Consider the following 19,534-nt stretch of genomic DNA (forward strand, 5'->3'; position numbering starts at 1 on the left):
CGGCTGCATCCGGGCCTGGAGAACCCGAAGCTCATTGGTTAGCCTACCCTCCTGGTAGCTAGCCATGGCTTCCCCCAACGCACCATGAGGAGCAGCGTGGCGAGCCCAGTCCGCGCACTCCACAGGGGTACGAAGGGTTGTTCCTCGGCGTATGTTCCATCGTGGAACATACACTTCATTGGAATCCGACACTGCAAAAGAAACAAAGACAGTAAGGAAAAGATGATAAAAAAAGGGGAAAAACAAAGGAACCCTACGCACCTGTAGGGTCAATGACAGGCCGATATCCGCCAAACCCATCACCTGAACCTAAAGGAAATCCATCCAACAGGTCAGGCAGATGGGAAGGTGGCAAAGATCGGCGGGAAGCCCTGCGCGTACCTGATGGTCCGGCTGTCGGTGCCGGTGGCGCGGGCATTGTGGCAGCCGCCGTGGTCGCCGTCGTGGTCTCCGCCGCGGTCGCCGCCTCCTTAAAAGCAGCAGTAACCGCCGGTTCCGTGAAGGATGCTGTAAAAATCGCACTCACGGCCGGCGGTGACGTCATCTCGGCCGGAACAGTTGGCTCGATGGAACGAGCAACTGGACCAGCGGATGCAGGCGCAGGCGACTGGGTCGACGCCTCAGGAAGGCTGACCGAGCCTACCGTCATTGGCGAGGAGGTACTCCCCTGCGTTTCACCCAGGATTGCGTCAACATCCACGCCTGCACAAAGAAAGTGTTAAAAGAAAATTATGAAGTGACAAATCTACAAAGGCATTGTGATTATACTTACGGGTTTTCTTGACCCTGAACGTACGGACGGGCGGGGAGGAACCCGATGGAGCCGGCCTCTTGGTACCGGTTACCGTCGTCTTCGTTGGTTCTCCGGAGGTAACGGTCGTAGCCTCCGGAGCAGTGGTCTTCTCACCACCGGGCTTCCCCGCCACCTCTTCACTATCTGACTCCGTGTCAGATAGAACCACTGGATCAGCTGTGGTCTTCTCCTTCCCCTTCACGCCGGCAGCAGTCTTCTTCTTCCGCACAAGGGGAGGACCATCTGCGGATTCCTCAGAAGAAGATAGGATGTAAGGATTTCCAACAGCGGGTACAGCATTGAGGGGTTCGGGATAAAATATCTCCTTACCTGGCCGCCGGTGGCTCAGGATCTCTTGGCCTGGCGGATAGACCTCCACAAACCTATCCGCCGTTTGCTCCAGGATGGGCAACTCATTGTCGTCCAGAGCACGAGTGCCCACCCGCACGGGACGGTCAGCCTCCTGCGGGAACAGGAGCGATTCCAAATTATTCCCCTCTAAAAGAAAAGAAACAGTTAGAAAAATAAACTAATATCAGCAAGAAAGACAAGACATACCATAAGAAATAGAGTTCAAACCGTATTCGAGAAGGATAGGAAACCGAGACGCATCCTTCCATACCCGGCTCATCCCCAGCAGCACCATCCCGGACTCCGCAAACCGGTAAACCGGAGATTGGACCCGGGATATCTTCGCGAACCATTCCGCCTCCTGGTAGCTGGAAGCATGAAGGCTCGGAAGCGCTTGACCCTTCTTGAACTTCATAGCAATGGGGATGGCGCGGGCAGAGATGTAGAAGAACTCCCGCTTCCACGATCGGAGACTGCGCTCGGTCAAGCAGATCTTTAAACCCTTTATACGGGTTGTAAGGGTGTACCACCCTTGGACGCACCTCCAAGTATAGAAGGTCATCAGGCGGTCCACGTAGGGCTCAATACCCAGAATCCGGCACACCCACTCGAAGTGCCGGACCTTGGCAATCGCCATCGGATGCACCTCGGTCAGGTGCACCCCGTGCCTCTCCAGGACACGGTACATAAACTTTGTCAATGGGAACCTAAGGTTTCCATAAACAAAGAATGCAGCATATACCCCGATCTTGCCACTGGGGGCATCGTACACAGTCTGGTGAGATTCAGGAAACTCAGGCTCGAGAGACTCGAGCATGAACTTCCTGACGATGTACTGGTACTGATCGACAGGTAGAGCACACTGGCACTCGCCAGCAGCACTCCTATCGTCGGCTACAGCTTCAGCATCATGAGAAGACATTTTTGCAGAAAGAAGTGATTTCGGGAAAATGCTTGCCTGAAAAAGGGGAGTATTTGCCGGAAATCACTAAGAAGAAGAAGAGAGGTGAAAGTGTGAATTGCAAATAACCCTCTTCCCCTTTATATAGTAATCGCAATTAATGCGGTGAATTTAATGCGGAGGAGAGAGAAATCGACAGTGCAATGAAACTATGACACGTGGCAAAAAGCAAGCTGGCAACAGCTGTTGAAAGGACGTGCCAGTAACTTCGCGGCCACGCGCCCGAAAAAACACGCCCACGCGCCTGAAAAAGCGACTGGAATGACCATGTTCTGTCACGTCACCATAACTTCCTGCACGTCCTGACACAGTCAGAAGAAACCGTCACACGACGTTTCAGATGTTTGGATTGTTCTTATCCTCACCAACCTTTCGAATTTCAAAATTCAAAATTCAAAAAGATTCAAAAGTAAGCGGGAAAATACCCCTTACCTTGGCAACCAAGTAACCATAAGACGGATGCGGGTACAGTGTTATGGTCAAAACCTTCCACATACCTAGCACCCGCAGGGAATTGAAGCCAAGAATACCCCGGCAACAAAGTAACTATAAGACGGGTGCGGATACAGTGAAGGCAAAACCCTTCACGTACCTAGCACCCGCAGGGAATTGACGCCAGGAGTACCTTGAAAGTAAAGTAACCGTAAGACGAGCGCGGGTACAGTGTTAAGGCAAAACCCTTCACATACCTAGCGCTCGGCAGGGAATTGAAACCAGGAAGGATCTTCTGGGCAATGCTTGTGGAAACGGAAATAACATCCCCGCATAGCGGGAACGTCGAGAACTACATTGTTTGAGGCTCCAGGATGGAATTGGTGGTTTAAACATAATTGATCACTATGTTCAAAACCACTAAAACCTCAAGGAGAATCCACACAAGTGAGACTCAACGCTCCTGACTTGCGAGAAGGTTACATACCTACCCGCATCATACCCAAAGATCAAGCAAAAAAATCGGGAATTTTTGCAAGTGACATTAGGAAACCCGCGGGAAGAATCCCCACGGAGAACCTTAAAACTAGAAACCCTTTTCAAAACCCCTTGCTCAAAGTCCAAAAGTTCACCTCACTTTATTAAACATTCATGAGAAGAACATTGGACTGGGGGGACTTGAAGAGGTAGGTCCCAGCAGAGACCAGTTGGTCCCGCAAGACTCACCTGGAGCAGGGACGTCTGCGCAAAGGCCATCTGCTCCCGCAGGACCCACCATGCTCATAGGATCTTACGCGCAGTACACAAGCTGAACACGCAGGGAAAGCCTCCCAATGGTGAAGTACCCCGCCTGTTCCCGCAGTTGCGGATACAAGCCATCAGGAAAGGCTACCCGCAGACAGCAGGGCTACACGCACAAGACATTAGCTACTTCAGTAGTCACATGAAGGGATGAGCAAGGCGGGAACAATCCCGCCTAAATGAGCCAGTCTGATTCTGAAAGATCTCTTGTACCATACCTACCAAAGTATGGATAGGACAGACGATCTGACCAGAACAGCCCATGAGCCAATCACAGGGTGACAGCTCATCGACAACAGGACGAGGAGGAGCACCCTCTAGTACTGTTTGTCACTATTAGCCGCTGCCTACTCACCAACCCTTACTGAGGAGCATGCGCGGCCTACAGTTGGTGGAATAGTGTTACTGTTGGCCGTAACCTATTCACCAACCAGCATGGCCTGCGTACAATCCACAGTAAGTAGGACGTGCATAATCTACAGTTGGTGGAATAGTGCAGCCGACTTTGTTACTGTTGGCCGTAACCTACCCACCAACCAGTATGGCCTGTGCATAGTCCACTGTTGGTTGAACAGGAATACTATTCAGCCGGCTGTACCTTCTAGAAAACCTACCTTCGGCTATAAATACTCCAACATCTTGGAATGGTAAGATCATCTGCTATCCAGTTATCTAGCAATCTCTTAATATACACTTATATTCAGAGCAACCTAGTCTGATTCTCACGCCGGAGGGTGGTCACAAGGAGGAACCCCCCCCCCCTTCTCAGTGACGAGCTTACGGTGTTTGTTTTGCAGGTCTCCTGAAGGACAGCCTTCTCAGCTAGACCTCATTCGTGGGAAACATTACTTAACCCTCAGATTATCTATAATCTGTACCGGGTCACTTAGTGTTTCTTCACATCCCATGTGACCACTTTTCTTCCTCCCCTTGTATAAGTAATTGTAATTTGTAACCACCATCTCACTTCCATCAACTCTTCAGTCTTTATCTATTGGAACCATTGCTATGTCTGGGCCGGCAACCACCGTGACTCCGCCATGGGCTGATGAGCTCGATATCGTGATCCCTACGATCAGGAACCTTGATTTTCTAGAGCAGTGGAGATCATTCTTCCAGCCTTATCATTTGATCATTGTTCAAGATGGAGATCCTACCAAAACTATCAAAGTACCCGAAGGGTTTGATTACGAGCTCTACAATCGTAACGATATTAATAAGATCTTAGGTTCTAAATCAAGTTGCATTTCATTCAAGGACTCTGCTTGTCGCTGCTTTGGTTTCCTTGTCTCGAAGAAGAAGTACATCTTCACCATTGACGACGACTGCTTTGTAAGTCTCAAATATCTTCGTCACCCCACCACACATGTTCATATAAAACCAAATCGTTTGCTTTTCAGGCATCTGGCTGTTGGTCACGTACTCACGTTTGAAACATTTTAAAACAGTAGAAAAACCAAATAGTTCGTTAAAGTTTGGAATATATAAGTTTTTATGTTTTATCTTCAACTATTTCAAGTTGTCTACGTTTGCTAGAGTTTTCAAAAGAATACAATCCATGGTGTTTTGTCTTTTAAATTTTAACAATTTAAACATTATCGGTTATTTATCTTGATCGTATTCTATTCATTTTTATTATATAGACCAAACAAGCTCAACCATGAACCAAATCAAAGTAAAACCATTAGTAACGGTTATGTTTGGTTTAGTCTGGTCTTAATTTTCAACACTTTGGTTTCAGTTGTCCAAATGAAAACCATCACTAACAACTTGGCTCACATTTTGACCTAAAAAGAACCCCTAAAACCAAACCGTTAAAAACTATTTTAAAAAGTCACCGCCTACAAGGCCGACGACTTTATACTTCCAAAATAAACTTACAACTCTTGATCCATAAACTAGTCAGTGAATAAAGATTGTAATAATATCAATATTTGTGAATAAAATATGAAAATAATTGTTGGGATGAAGGTGGCCAAGGATCCATCAGGACAAGAGATAAATGCATTGGCTCAGCATATTCAAAACCTACTAACACCAGCAACACCCTTCTTCTTTAACACATTGTACGACCCATTCCGAGAAGGTGCAGATTTCGTGAGAGGGTACCCCTTCAGCTTAAGAGAAGGTGTCACCACCGCCATCTCCCATGGCCTTTGGCTCAACATCCCCGATTATGACGCACCCACCCAGCTTGTCAAACCCCTAGAGCGTAACTCCAGGTCCATTACAAACTTACAATTATTATTATTATTATTATTATTATTATTATTATTATTATTATTATTATTATTATTATTATTATTATTATACTAACTAATCACGGTAAACTCGTATTGATGATAATGATGATGGTTAATGTAGGTACGTCGATGCGGTTTTGACAATCCCGAAAGGGACTTTGTTCCCTATGTGTGGAATGAACCTCGCGTTCCACAGGGAACTTATTGGGCCAGCAATGTACTTTGGGCTCATGGGTGACGGTCAGCCCATTGGTCGCTACGACGACATGTGGGCCGGTTGGTGTGCTAAGGTGATATGTGACCATTTGGGACTCGGAGTGAAAACCGGGTTGCCATACATATGGCATAGCAAAGCTAGCAACCCGTTTGTTAACTTGAAGAAAGAATACAAGGGCATCTACTGGCAAGAAGATATTATCCCATTTTTCCAATCAGTGGTTCTACCTAAAGATTGTGTGACCCCACAGAAATGCTATGTTGAGCTCTCAAAGCTTGTGAAGAAGAAACTCGGACGCGTTGATCCTTATTTTGAGAAGCTTGCAGGTGAGATGGTTACATGGATCGATGCTTGGAACGAGCTCAACCCATCAACTCATGCCATTGCATCCAAAAAGAACTAAACCAGTATTTATTATTGTTGGAATAATGTTTCTTTAGAAACTGTTTTATTGTGTTTTCGGTTTCCCTAAATATGCATTATTTATAACCAGGTTTAAGATCAAGAGTTTTGTTACAAAATGATATCCAGATTCGGTTTTCGTCCATGAAAAAATACAAATAGATAAAGTTAGAACAATCCTCAAATCTATCGAACTCCATTACTAGTTTTGACTAAGTTATCATCAACTGACTTACCTGAATTGTCCCCAAATATTAAGAGGTGGATATGTCCTCTATGAGACCTTTCCCGTCCACCGAATCGAAAAAGAAGAAATTTTTCAAGGGGTCACCTTTGCCGGATATTGCTTTAATCACTTCCTGTAAATTCAAATTAATATAAAACAACTGAGATATGTTTGAAATAATAATCTAACAATTAGATAATTAGTTTACCTGGCCGAGGATTCCACCAAGTATAGCAGAGACGGGAGGGAATTCTTTTGTTGACACAATCAATCTTTCTAGAAGGGAGTCTGGAACCTGAGATTCATTAAGCGACTGCAATGATATCATGGAATGAATGTATTAGAAGAGTGAGGTTAAATAATTTGGTTTAAGAAATACATTAAGTGATTAGTATAAGTATATACATGTGCAAGGCAAAGCTCATTTCTCAGCTTTAAGACATTTGGTAGGTCTTCAATGGACGTCTCTCCCGGTTTACGCCTTTCCACCTCTTCAAACCTTTCTACCACTGCAATATATGAATGGTTAAAAATACTTAAAAGCAAAAGATAATTAAGATAATCATGGTTAAAAAAATGAACTTATGGTACCTCGCATAGCAAAATAAAGCTTTGATACTCGTTTAGGAAGAGACCTCCATGGTATTGCAATTGCTTCCTACAAAATAAATAACATATATGATCTTTTATATCCTATGTACTTAAATTTATTAAAAAATGATGGATACTGCAATTGGCATTGAACTGTCTCATAAGTATGACTTGAGTTATAACTCATAAGTATGATCCTAGCAAACCGTGTTTAGAGTTGTAATTGATCAAGTCATACCTCAAATGATGGATAGTGCAATTGGCATTGAACCGTCTCATCACCTTTTTTCTGCACACAATAAGGCAAACATATAGTTTAACATAACAGGCCATGCATTTTGAAAAATACATCTTGCATGTAACTTGTAAAATAGAAATCATAATAACTTATTGAATAAACTAATATTAATTATCACCTTGACATATGCATACTTCTCCAAATCAACAAATATCTCACCACATGAGTCCCTACAGTCAACAGTATAAAATGCAACTCGCTTTGACAGCTTGCGACATTTCTCATTCACTGATTTCTGCAGCATGAGAGTAAATTATGAAATTAGCTTCTATGAATGCTGTAAACATTACCATTGGTTCAAACAAAATATTGAAAAAATAATATGTAAGACAAGTATACTTTGGCAGCAAGTGAACAGCAACTGATGACCACCACATCAAACTTTTCAAAGAAATCTACATCAAAGCTTGACAAATCGCCTGCATAGAACAAATAGCTATGATGATGACATGATGTCTTAATATATTTCAGAACTATACTATGATAATAGATGCTAGTTGCATATATAATTAAAGTTAAAAGCTAAGAGCTGATAAATCTAAATTATCATGATGTTCGTATAACAAACATTAAGCATACCTTTTGCTACAGAAACATGAACCATAGGGTTAAAATCTTTCAAAGAATCACAGCAAAGCTCTGCAAGAGAACCTCCACCACCCATGTTTTCATCAAAAGGAATTAGAAAGTTAGCAGCTAATGCTTCTTCTGTGACTGGATTATCATCATTCAAGGTCAAACTTCCTACCCCTGCCAGAACAATGTTCTTGCAGAACTGCATCCATAATTCCATAACCAACTTTAAACCATAATATATGTAGAGCTGTAAACAAACTGAACGTTCGGTGAACAGTTCGTGAACTGTTCAGCAAAAAGTTCATTTATGTTAATTCGTTTAATAAATTAACAAACATGAACAAAAAAATTCGCATAATTAACTATATGAGCAAACATGAACAGAGACCATATCCGTTCAATTGTGTTCGTGAACTGTTCGACGCAAAGTTCATTTATGTTCATTCGTTTAATAAATGAACAAACATGAATAAGGAATTCAGTACAATTAATGATATGAACGAACACGAACAGAGGCTATGTCTAATCAATTGTGTTCGTGAACGTTTGATAATGTGTCTATATACGTTCGTTAATATTTGTTCATTAAAGATTTTTTATATTTATCGATGACTTTTCTAAACTTATCATATATATTTAAGCAAAATTATTAACTATAGAACAGATATACAAAGATATAATGACACAATTGTTTCAAAACTAAAAAATGTTAAGAACTGCGAGAACCTCTTAAAGCACTTGTAGCTAAAGCATTAATAACTTGGTAAATACAGTAAGTAAGTGGTTATGTAACCGCCTACTGCATAACACTTAACGCAAAAGATACAAATGCATTATGCGATTCCCACAGTTCTCAACATTTTTTTGGTTCTCATTAAAACATCTGTATGTATAGTTAATAAACACCAACACAAACTTGGTAGCTGAACGGAACTGAACCGTTTGACATTGACAATTCTCGGTTAGCCACATCAAATAAAATATTGTTTCAGTTCATGTGTTCGTCAACCGTTCACGAACAAGTTCGTTTCCTTAATCAACGAACACAAACACAAAAGTTCATTCTTCGTGAACTGTCGCTTGTCCGATAAGTGCTTAACGAACGAACACTACCAAAGACTTGTTCCAATCGGTTCGGTAAATTCGCAGCCCTAAGTATATGCGTTCAAATAACCTCAACATTACAGGACATAACAAATTGGCAAGAAAAACCTCTACACAAACACCAACACAGACTTGATAGCCAAACCAAACGGTTTGTGTTCGTGAACCGAACAAGTTCATTTCCTTAATGAACAGTTGGCTTGTCCGACAAAATCACAACAGACGAGCATAAACAACGCGCTGTTCGGTTTGTTGACAGCCCTTATTATACACACTCAAATAACCTCAACATAAACAAACCAAATCAAATAAAACAAACATCCAATAAAAAATGTCTCACTCGTCGTAAACCAAAAAAGTTCATTTCCTCAACAAACATCCACAAACAAAAAACGTCACTCTTCGTAAACCGTTCGCTTATCCGTTAAAAACTTAACAGACAAACACGAACAACACCTTATTCAATTCAATTCAGTTCAATTCCAGTCCTAATTATATGCATTCAAATAACTTCAACAGTTTAATAACTAATTATCAAAACTTCATAACAAATTAGTAAAAATAATAATAATAATAATAATAATAAACCTCAACAGCAGTGCCTTTGAGTCCACTAACAAACACGTGAGATTTGCTAAGCCTAAAACAAATCAACAAACAGCAATCAGTTAATCATGTATACATAAACCCTAGGTTAAACAAATTGCAATTAAACAGTTAATTAACTACCGTCTTTGCGCATCAACGCCCCAAACCCTAATTTGACGATCATATAACGCCGTTTCCTGCTCCGTTAACTCCTCGCCGTTCATATTTCTCCGAAATTAAGCAAGCGAACAGTGCAATCGAAGGTTATTAATACTTACTAATAATAATCTTCGTGGAAAATGAGAGAGTGAGTGTATTATATCTATGGCGGAAATTTGGGGTTTTTTTGAGTGTGGGGAAAGTGAAATGTTTTGAACGTTTGTAATTGTTTGGGCTTTAAAAGCCCAGTTGCGTTAGGGGTAAAATAGACATTTTGCATATGATTAACGGTAAAAGTTAATGTAAATATGTTCTAGGAACCGTTGGTGTTGTCGCTTGCGGAAAGTAGAATCTATGTGTGTAATTGTTGAAAGGTGGGAACTAGGGGTCATTATGACTTGACTAGATGGACCGTATGTGTAATTATTCACTCAATTTAATGAAGAGATTTGAAAATTTATAGGTGTCGGGAAGGTTAATTCAACTATTTGTCGAATTCACGCAAGACACATGGCAAGTAGATTAAAACAATATAAGTAGTGTAGTTATATTTTCAACATCGGTGTCACGTCATCTGCCTCACTTCATCTCTAAGCTAAGAAATAATCATCTCTTGCACCCTCCCCGTCTCTCAATCTTTTAGGTTTGTATATTGAGATGAATAAGTTGTATGTTGGCTGGTATTAAAAATGATAAACACACATGAACTATAGTGCACAATTGTACACGGCTCGTATCCATATCACACAGACAAGTGTGGATGTAGCATACAAGCATGGATATCACTAGGGGTGTCAACTCCTGACACGACCCGAAACCTAACACGAACCCGACACGAAAAAATATAGTTTTTGGGTTGGCCGACACGACCCATTTTCTTTAACAGGTCAACCCGAACCCGACACGTTTAAAAAACAGGTCAACCCGAACCCGACCCATTAAAAAGTGGGTTGACCTGTTAACTCGTTTAACATCTTTAGAGAAGTTAATATTTTGATTATAGAGATATTAAGTGTTAAATTTTAAAATTAAATACTTAGATTTTTAATTTTTCATATATCAATTTTTTAAAAGTAAAACTTTTTTTACACTACTTTTATCTACTTTTTACTTCAAACATTTTTACATTATTAAGTCTAACTATCTATTCTATGGTTATTTCGGTTGTTTGTTCTTATCTTAGGCTAAATATGTGAACCTAAGTTTGTTAATTGAGAATGAGAGATAAATACACAAAAACAATTAGATTTATCACAAATTATTAACAAATTTTATATAATTAAGAGAAATTAATTGTTTAATTTATTACTAAGTTAATAAGTATTACCCGTATACGTATATGAAAGTAAAATGGGTTGACCCGAAACACAACCCGAACACGACACGAATCTAAATGGGTCGACCCGACATGACACGAATAAATATATGGGTTGGGTTAGGGTTGAAGAATTCAACAAGCTAACCCGCCAACCCGAAACTCATCAACCCGTCAACCCACCAACCCGACACGTTTGACACCCCTAGTTTTATGCATTCAGACACCCCTGGATCTCTTATTGACGAAGTTGTTTGGCGCCTCGATGTTGACTCATCACATATTGGGGTTGAAGAAGGTCCCAATTGTTTAATAGGTCACCTATTCAAGTGGTGCATGAGTTTGGTTTAGAACGTTGTGAGACAGTTCGGTTTCTATCCACCATTGGTGTTAGAGAGAGAATTGCGAGGAGCCAACTCTAGCAAAAGAGGAATGGGTTGGGGTGGGGTGACGTATGGTGTATCGGTTATGCCAATGGCAGCGTCGTGCAACTATGTTGGAATGAAAGAACTGTTGTGTATCCTTGTGTATACAAGTTCTTAGGCAGCATTTTTGAACGTAACTTCAATAGGCGAGATGTGTACGCATTGGATATAGAATTCACACTACACAAGATTTTCTATAAAATAGAGAAAGAAGAAAACGTTTATGCAGGGTCACATGGAACTCCGGTTCAGGAAGAAACTTTTAACATGCACTCCACGTGGGGAGGTACAACCGCTCTACTTCTCTGAGTTGAGTGTTTGTTGAAAGTTTTTTCCACAATCTTATAAGGAGTTTTCTTATGATATTTTATAAATTTTTACTGTTTATATGTTATAGAGAAAAGTTATTGTGGTTTAAATTATCAAGCCATTGTTTGTTTTAGAAATCTCTTTTATAAGGATTGGTTTATTATCAAAAGACGAGTTTTTTTCTTTTGGCAAATGACAGTTCTTGTTGATTCTAGATTTATAATGTAGTATTTTTTTATAACGAGCGTGAATTGGATGATTCAACAAATATTGCATCGGTTGTTGAATCATATCATTCGCTAATTCAACTTTATTCTTTCCTTCTCATGTATATTCTAATATCACCTTTTTAGTGTTTAAACACGAAGTTTGGACGATAATGTAGTGGTTGGGGGGGGGGGGGGGGGGGGTTGGCTCCAAATTTCGGAAGATAACGGATAATTTTATACAATTTAACAAAAAAAAATAGGAGGGGCGATCCCCATTGGCCTAAAGGTAGCGTCGATCGTGACTTCAATTGTGTAATTATACCATTTACATAATTCAACTTATCCTTCCCATCATATTTTAACATACCCATAGTCCATTATTTAGGATACTTCTGAAATTTTCTTTTATATATGCTATTTACATCGAATTTTCTTTAAAATCCGCTATTGACACCAATAGACGATACTGCATTGATGGAAGCAATGTTCTCTAGCGGCAAAGGGCAACACCTCACCCTTGCCTTGCCTATACCACAACAACGCCCACTGTTCTGAAGGTGTAACCGTGTATTTCACTATTTCACTATTGATGTCTTTGTTGCCTTTTTCATATAAATTTGAAAATTTATATCTATAAAATGTAATATTTTGTTTAATAATATTAATACACGTTTTGGTATAATTATATATTTATTTCTCTTAACTTGTTAATTCTAGCCCCCACCTTGTTCAAATGGTCAAAATGTACCAACTACTATGTCATGTGTTTCAATATTGGGTTCTCAACCTGTTGTGACTTGTGAGGCTATGAACCATCCACATGTTAAAGTAAAGTCAAATATTGTTTCATCATTTATTTTTGGGCTATTGGTTTATAATACTTCAAACTTTTTTTTTGTTGATAGATACCACTCTCAACTTTTACTTTGTCTCATACTACTCTCAACCTTCAACCTATTTGTTGTTATCACTCCCCCGTTAATTTAAGGCTAACGCCGTTAACTGAGACGTTGGCGTGACTTTGTTTATAATATTTTGTTACTTTACTCAGCTGATGTGTCAGCTTACGTGGCTACCAACATGAGTGTATTTTTTTTAGCAAACATCAATTAAAATACAACATCCTCATCCTCATCCTCATATGACCCTGACCCACCTATATTATACTTAAAGCTGCTATCATCACTATCATCAGCCTCCTCACCATCAGATCTATCCTTACCAAAACTACTTTGATCTCCTAAAGTCTTAACTACAACTAGATTGTTTTCCTGATTTCGGTACCTAAAACCCGACGCACTGGCTCAACTTCTTGACCGTAAAATCAACGCTAAGACTTAGATCTCGGTTTCTCGAGCTTTACCGTTGTCACCGTGTAGATCTATCAACGGAGGTGGTTTCAGTCAACAATTTGAAGGTTCTGGTACTAACGTCGTTAGTGACAGAAAATTGGAGTTGAGTTTGATGAGATGTTATGGTCCGTGGTGTCCGCAACGGAAGAAGCTGATGGTCGTTAGATATGTATCGTATTCTGAACCTGATATTGATGATACTGCACCTGTTATTGATACTTTTGCTCAATGATTGAAGTTGTTTTTGTCAATATACATGAGATTATATGTGATGATAGCAGCTTTAAGTATGGTATTGGTGGGTCAGGGTCAGATGAGGATGATGAGGATGAGAATGAGGATGTTGTGTTTTAATTGATGTTTGCTAAAAAAATACAATTTTCATGTTGGTAGCCATGTAAGATGACACATCAACTGAGTAAAATAACAAAATATTATAAACAAAGTCACGTCAGCGTCCCAGTTAACGGCGTTAGCCTTAACTTAACGGGGGAGTGATAAAAACAAATAAGTTGAAAGTTGAGAGTGATATCTACCAACGAGAGAAAGTTAGGAGTATTATAAACCAATAGCCCTTTATCTTTCTATTTCGTTATTTGGTTATTTTTCAAAATTATCTGATAACTTATATAAATGCATGTATAAAGATAAAAATATATAAAGCTTGACACAAATATAAATTAGCATCACCTTTCGCTCACGTATTGCGTATTCCTTTGGATACAACAAATCAACTAAAAACAATGTAAGACAAGTTTATTTGTGAAACTCAATATATTGATTCAATATAGCTAAATTGAGATACTTAATAATTACTAAACAAACAATAATGATGTGTCAAATTATATATATGTAAAACGATCACTTATACATATTCGATTTAAGGTTATAACAAGTGCAGTTTAATTGTTTTCATTGATTTTATATGGCACATCACTACACTGTTATTACTATATGTGAAGGTCAAAAGACTGAATCACTAATCATTGTTAGTTATTTTTCCATAGTTTAATCGATAAAATAACGTAACAGGTGTCTCATATTCCAAAATACAAATACTTACGCGTTTTGTAAGCCGCTCAAACCTGCTATCGAAAGAAGCATACGATGGTATGCAAAACATAAAAGAAAAATTGGCGTTAGAGAAGCGTGGCAAGGCATGGGCGGTGGGACTATGTCATGATGACTAGAGGTTTCGCGTGAAGAGGCAACCGGAGGGTGATTGACTGATTGGAGACTTGGAGGGGTGTGTCGATAGTTGGGAGAATGAGGGAAAAGGACGAGGGTAGGTTGGTAATAAGTTACTTTTATTTTTCCAGTAATAAGAATATTTTTATATTTTACACAAACGTAACAAAAATCTTAATGATAGTTAGCGTTAAGGATAAAAAATGTTGCCATTGAGTGAGCAATTGAAAATAAAGTGTTATTTTAAAAAAGTTGACAATTAAACCATAATATAATTGTCTTATATATATCGATATTACACTATATTACATACACTACACTACATTATAATTATAATTATAATTGTCTTATATGTATAATGTACAGTGTATCATTTATAATTGTCTAACTTGTTATTTGTGTGTTAGAAATACTAACAAAAATCGCATAATGTATTACATATTTTCATTGTTTTGAATGGTATTAAAGTGATTAATGTTCTTCTCACTCTGAAGCTAGGTGGAGAATTATTAGACTATGTGTAGTGAGGGGTCTACAAAATGAGGTGATTTACGCTATGTGGCGCTCAATCAGCAAATAATGTGTTTTTGTTTTTAGGGTGTAACGATTTTGTAACCATATATATATACATATATATATACATATATATATATATATATGGGTCAAGTTATTCTACAAAGGGTAACAAAAATGAGAAGTGTGAGAAGCCATAAATAATTGACATGTGTCAAGTGGAGACCAAAAGAAAAATGGTACAGAGGTAATTGTACACATTTTCTCTCTCCACATGCAAGACACATGTTAATACCCCCATCATTTTAGAACGTTTATAACTTTTTCGTATGATATTTTTTTAAAAAAAAAATATCATCATAATAATAAGTGTTTTTTTATCTTTAATATGAGTATGATTTTTGTTACATAAAATTTAAAACAAAAATCACGTAATTGTGTCTTTTCGCCTATCATTGTGTCTTTTTTCGTCATTGTGTCTTTTCGCACACCATTGTGTCTTTTTTCGTCATTGTGTCTTTTCGCACACCATTGTGTCTTTTCACTTATCATTGTGTCTTTTTTCGTCTTTGTGTCTTTTCGCACACCATTGTGTCTTTTCGCTTACCATTGTGTCTTTTTTCGTCATTGTGTCTTTTCGCACATCATTGTGTCTTTTCGCTTACCATTGTGTCTTTTTTCGTCATTGTGTCTTTTTGCACACCATTGTGTCTTTTCGCTTATCATTGTGTCTTTTTAGTCATTGTGTCTTTTCCCACACCATTGTGTCTTTTCGCTTATCATTGTGTCTTTTTTCGTCATTGTGTCTTTTCGCACACCATTGTGTCTTTTCGCTTATCATTGTGTCTTTTTTCGTCATTGTGTCTTTTCGCACACCATTGTGTCTTTTTTCGTCATTGTGTCTTTTCGAACACCATTGTGTTTTTTCGCTTATCATTGTGTCTTTTTTCGTCATTGTGTCTTTTCGCACACCATCGTGTCTTTTTATCTAATACATAAAACACAATGCTTAATACATGTTACACAATAACTTGAAACGTAAAACACAATGGTGAATACGTATAACACAATGACCTAAAACTTAAGACACAATGGTGAATACGTATAACACAATTACCTAAAACGTAAGACACAATGGTGAATATATATAACACAATAACTTGAAACGTAAAACACAATGGAAACAACATATTACATAACGACACAATGAACAACAAAAAAACACAATTAAAAAAAACCCATTATTTTTTTTTTATTTTTATATAACAATATGATACTCATATTAAAGATAAAAAAACGTTTATTATTATGGTGAATTTTTTTTAAAAAAAATAATGTCGTATTTAAAAGCTATGGACATTTTAAAATGATGGGGGAATTGACATGTGCCTTGCATGTGGAGAGAGAAAGTCAACAAATGTGAGTTATTACCTTAATGCCCTTTTCATCAATTTTTATTTATTAAATTAATCTCAGCCATTTAAATATAAGATCAATGGACTGGATTCCTTCTCACCATTCTCATTTTTGTTGTCCTTTGTATTTTAACTTTACCCATATATATATATATCACACAAATAATAATAATAATAATAATAATAACAATAATATAACAAACATGCATATGCATATGGGCGACAAGAACTTCTCGCCCCACCACATTTCGCTCCTATGTAACGGTGTTGTAGTCTCAAAACCTCCATTTTGTCACCTACTGCACCCGCCTTTAGGTATAGTACACTAATTATAAAAATTCAGTGTGTAAATATAAATAACTTTACCATTATTACTATTAACGTTTTAATTATACACTTCTTTTGCAAATATTCTTACAATCCAAACCGTTCAATATTTTGTTTAATATTCAATAAAAATATATGCATATATCAACTTTGAGGAAATATATATATAAATACTTATCGCACTCAATTGTTTACTTATTATATTAAAAATTAAAATGCACTTTTGACTTGGTACTCCAAACACCGTTGCAACATTATTTCCTGGTTGTAATGTTACGTCATATATATTACATCATACAAGTAAAAACTTATAATATTAAAAAGTTATAAATTGTTAATAACAACTAAATCCTTAACCTTGAATCATATTTCTTAAAATCATGTTAAGAGATGTTATATACAAATGAGAGATGTTGGTCAACTTATAACTTGTAACCTATAAGTTATAATCAATGCCATGTAATGTTAAGTCTACATGTATTAGACGTTTTGGCTTATATAAATGAAGTACTTAGATATTGAAAAGTTTTCATCCAAACAACCAAAAACATACTTGTTAGATAATCATAAATAAAACGGACAATATATTGACTGATATGATAAACCGAAAGTTATAGTTGTTAACATGATATTCATGTGAGATGTGTCTATGTACAATCATTAACAAAGTAAAATTCGATATACTAATACATCTAAAATATAGTCAAGGACGAAGCTTATGTTGTTATGCATATCTCGGGGTTAAAATATAGTTAAGGGAGAAGCTTATGCTGATATGAATGGCTCGAGCCCCCCCCCCCCCCCCCCTGTAGTATATATATATTTACCGTTTTCATTTGTAATTTTTGTCTTATCATCACTTTTTTCCTTTTATTAATCTAAACCAACTTTCCATTAATTGACATTTAAACTTTAACCAATCTCAATAAAAGAACTCTACTATTACCATAAATATAGACTCCCCCACCACCAATAACTTGGAAATTGGAATACTGCCATCTCTCTCAACCACTCTTCCTATCACAATAATCCCAAAAAATCTATCCACTTGCAAAACATTATTCTTGATCGATCCCATTCTGTATATTCCAAGATCAACCCATGATGTGTTCCATGAAAACACCCTAGAGACTCACCTTCTTGGCACTTTCCTTTTAGTTTGACCTTAACCGTTGACTTTGATCATCTCTATGTAAGTCCTTTATACCATAAACTTTATGTTCAAATGTTCAATCACATGTAATCAACTTTTGTTTACTTGATATCTTTTAATTCTCATGATGGGTTGTTTTAGTTAAGACTAAAGGGTACAATACTACAACTAGCAAGTACAATATGTCTAGTGGATTTACATGTCTAGTGGATGAGTGTGAGGCAGACCTTAGTGACTGCAGAAAATATTACCAAAGACATAAGGTTTGTGAAACTCATTCCAAGAGTCCACAAGTTTCAATTAATGGTCAAAATCTGCGGTTCTGCCAGCAATGTAGCCGGTACCACTTGTTACGATTAATATTATTTATTTATTTATTTATTTCCCATGTTTTTGTTTTCAATTTGGTGTTACAAATTACAGTGTTGTTGGATTTTGTTAATCTCAGCTTTGCTTTGACATATTGGTCGGGATTAATCTTAGCTTAGATAATGTTTTCGAAAAGTCTCATCTTTGAACTTATTTTTTTCTAGCAATCTCACGTAGCGATCTCACGCTAACGGAAAAACAACCTTTTTAGGTTTTTGAACGTACTTTTAGGTAGTTGAATTACTGGGAAAAATACGATTGAAGTTAGGACTTTCTGAAAACATTTTATGAGTTAGGGTTATTCTCGACAAGTAAGTCAAAGTTGGGATTGTTAAAATCCAACAATCATAATTATTATTATTGGGTTTATGACATATTAATCATAGGTTCCATTCGTTAGAGGAATTTGATGAGGGGAAAAGAAGTTGTAGAAAGCGGCTTGACGGGCATAACAAGAGAAGAAGAAAGCCCCGACAACATCTTTTACCTCCAAACCATGGTTTGGGTTTTATAGTTCGTATGAAAGTGATTGTTTTATTATTTTAGTGTCATCAGGTTATTTTTTGTTACAGGAAGCGATATGTTGCAGTTTGCTAGTGACCAGGTGTACCGAACCACAAACCCTGTATGGAGTGGGGTTGGTGAGGGCCCGGCTTGGGTGGACCACTCAAACTATGCTCCCTCTCTTCTGTCATCTTCGGTTGCGCCGCCACATGCGTCTAGTTCAACACCATATAATGCTATGTGCCCCACGTCCTGATTTTGGTTCAACGAGTCAGTTGGATCAAGGACCGAGTTATGGTAGTTCAGAAAATGATCTTCATGCGGATTGGGGCGGTGCGACTGATATGGATCCTCAAACACTTCCATTTTATTGGCAATCCTAGTGATTTTAACTTTGTATGCAATTGTGTCTTTAGTTTGAATAAGAACAATGTTCGGTTCAACTATTATCATTGAGCAGGCTAATAACTTATCAATTAATGTTGTTCATTGATCTTTAGTTTGTTACCAAAGATCATTTATTATGAACTAAAACTAATAATAAATGGTCTTATGACTCTTACTATTACGTCCTACACTGTTGCCCATACAATCAATGTTCGACAAGTTTCATACCTTGTAACGGTTTCAATCCATAACAATAGACCGTCCTTGAGGGCCAACGTCATTGTTGGTCACACCTAGCTCCATCCGCCACCATTTCGAGTTTGGCT

The 19,534-nt window shown here is 38.0% G+C and overlaps 3 protein-coding genes across 5 annotated transcripts; 2 read left to right on the forward strand and 1 right to left on the reverse strand.

Annotated features, from left to right (window-relative positions):
- Window positions 1–4,346: 4,346 nt before the first annotated feature.
- Window positions 4,347–6,292, forward strand: LOC143543360 (putative UDP-arabinopyranose mutase 1). The gene is made up of 3 exons (XM_077035701.1): window positions 4,347–4,670; window positions 5,310–5,560; window positions 5,703–6,292. Exons 1-3 carry the CDS (start codon window positions 4,347–4,349, stop codon window positions 6,199–6,201), a joined length of 1,074 nt encoding a protein of 357 aa, XP_076891816.1. The 3' UTR covers window positions 6,202–6,292.
- LOC143543361 (SUMO-activating enzyme subunit 1B-1-like) lies at window positions 6,154–9,866 on the reverse strand. Its single transcript, XM_077035702.1, has 10 exons — window positions 9,725–9,866; window positions 9,584–9,635; window positions 7,895–8,090; window positions 7,655–7,734; window positions 7,434–7,550; window positions 7,256–7,306; window positions 7,018–7,084; window positions 6,832–6,935; window positions 6,635–6,739; window positions 6,154–6,559 (listed from the first exon to the last, which is right to left on the reverse strand). Exons 1-10 carry the CDS (start codon window positions 9,805–9,807, stop codon window positions 6,455–6,457), a joined length of 960 nt encoding a protein of 319 aa, XP_076891817.1. The 5' UTR covers window positions 9,808–9,866; the 3' UTR covers window positions 6,154–6,454.
- Window positions 9,867–17,747: 7,881 nt separating this feature from the next.
- Window positions 17,748–19,312, forward strand: LOC143543335 (squamosa promoter-binding-like protein 3). 3 transcript variants are annotated; one of them, XM_077035680.1, is made up of 4 exons: window positions 17,748–17,991; window positions 18,095–18,288; window positions 18,704–18,816; window positions 18,890–19,312. In XM_077035680.1, the coding sequence occupies exons 2-4, from the start codon at window positions 18,131–18,133 to the stop codon at window positions 19,075–19,077; spliced, it is 459 nt and encodes a 152-aa protein (XP_076891795.1). In that variant the 5' UTR covers window positions 17,748–17,991; window positions 18,095–18,130; the 3' UTR covers window positions 19,078–19,312. The 3 variants fall into 3 exon arrangements, with proteins under 3 accessions (XP_076891795.1, XP_076891794.1, XP_076891796.1); XM_077035679.1 differs by having other exon boundaries at window positions 17,748–17,987; window positions 18,090–18,288; XM_077035681.1 differs by having other exon boundaries at window positions 17,748–17,987.
- Window positions 19,313–19,534: the final 222 nt, after the last annotated feature.

Source organism: Bidens hawaiensis, unplaced genomic scaffold (assembly GCF_021521415.1).
Source record: "Bidens hawaiensis isolate Kalapana, Puna unplaced genomic scaffold, B.hawaiensis_p1.1 tig00013117_1, whole genome shotgun sequence".
NCBI lineage: Eukaryota > Viridiplantae > Streptophyta > Magnoliopsida > Asterales > Asteraceae > Bidens > Bidens hawaiensis.

Excerpts from the sequence above, each read along its gene's own strand:
- LOC143543360 (XM_077035701.1), top strand. The coding sequence starts at position 4,347 with ATGTCTGGGCCGGCAACCACCGTGACTCCGCCATGGGCTGATGAGCTC. Across the intron at positions 4,671-5,309 it reads CCATTGACGACGACTGCTTT|GTGGCCAAGGATCCATCAGG; the intron begins GTAAGTCTCAAA and ends GTTGGGATGAAG. Across the intron at positions 5,561-5,702 it reads CCCCTAGAGCGTAACTCCAG|GTACGTCGATGCGGTTTTGA; the intron begins GTCCATTACAAA and ends TGGTTAATGTAG.
- LOC143543361 (XM_077035702.1), bottom strand. The coding sequence starts at position 9,807 with ATGAACGGCGAGGAGTTAACGGAGCAGGAAACGGCGTTATATGATCGT. Across the intron at positions 7,085-7,255 it reads TGCACTATCCATCATTTGAG|GAAGCAATTGCAATACCATG; the intron begins GTATGACTTGAT and ends TTTATTTTGTAG. Across the intron at positions 6,936-7,017 it reads GCTTTATTTTGCTATGCGAG|TGGTAGAAAGGTTTGAAGAG; the intron begins GTACCATAAGTT and ends CATATATTGCAG.
- LOC143543335 (XM_077035680.1), top strand. The coding sequence starts at position 18,131 with ATGTCTAGTGGATTTACATGTCTAGTGGATGAGTGTGAGGCAGACCTT. Across the intron at positions 18,289-18,703 it reads TTCTGCCAGCAATGTAGCCG|GTTCCATTCGTTAGAGGAAT; the intron begins GTACCACTTGTT and ends TATTAATCATAG. Across the intron at positions 18,817-18,889 it reads TCTTTTACCTCCAAACCATG|GAAGCGATATGTTGCAGTTT; the intron begins GTTTGGGTTTTA and ends TTTTTGTTACAG.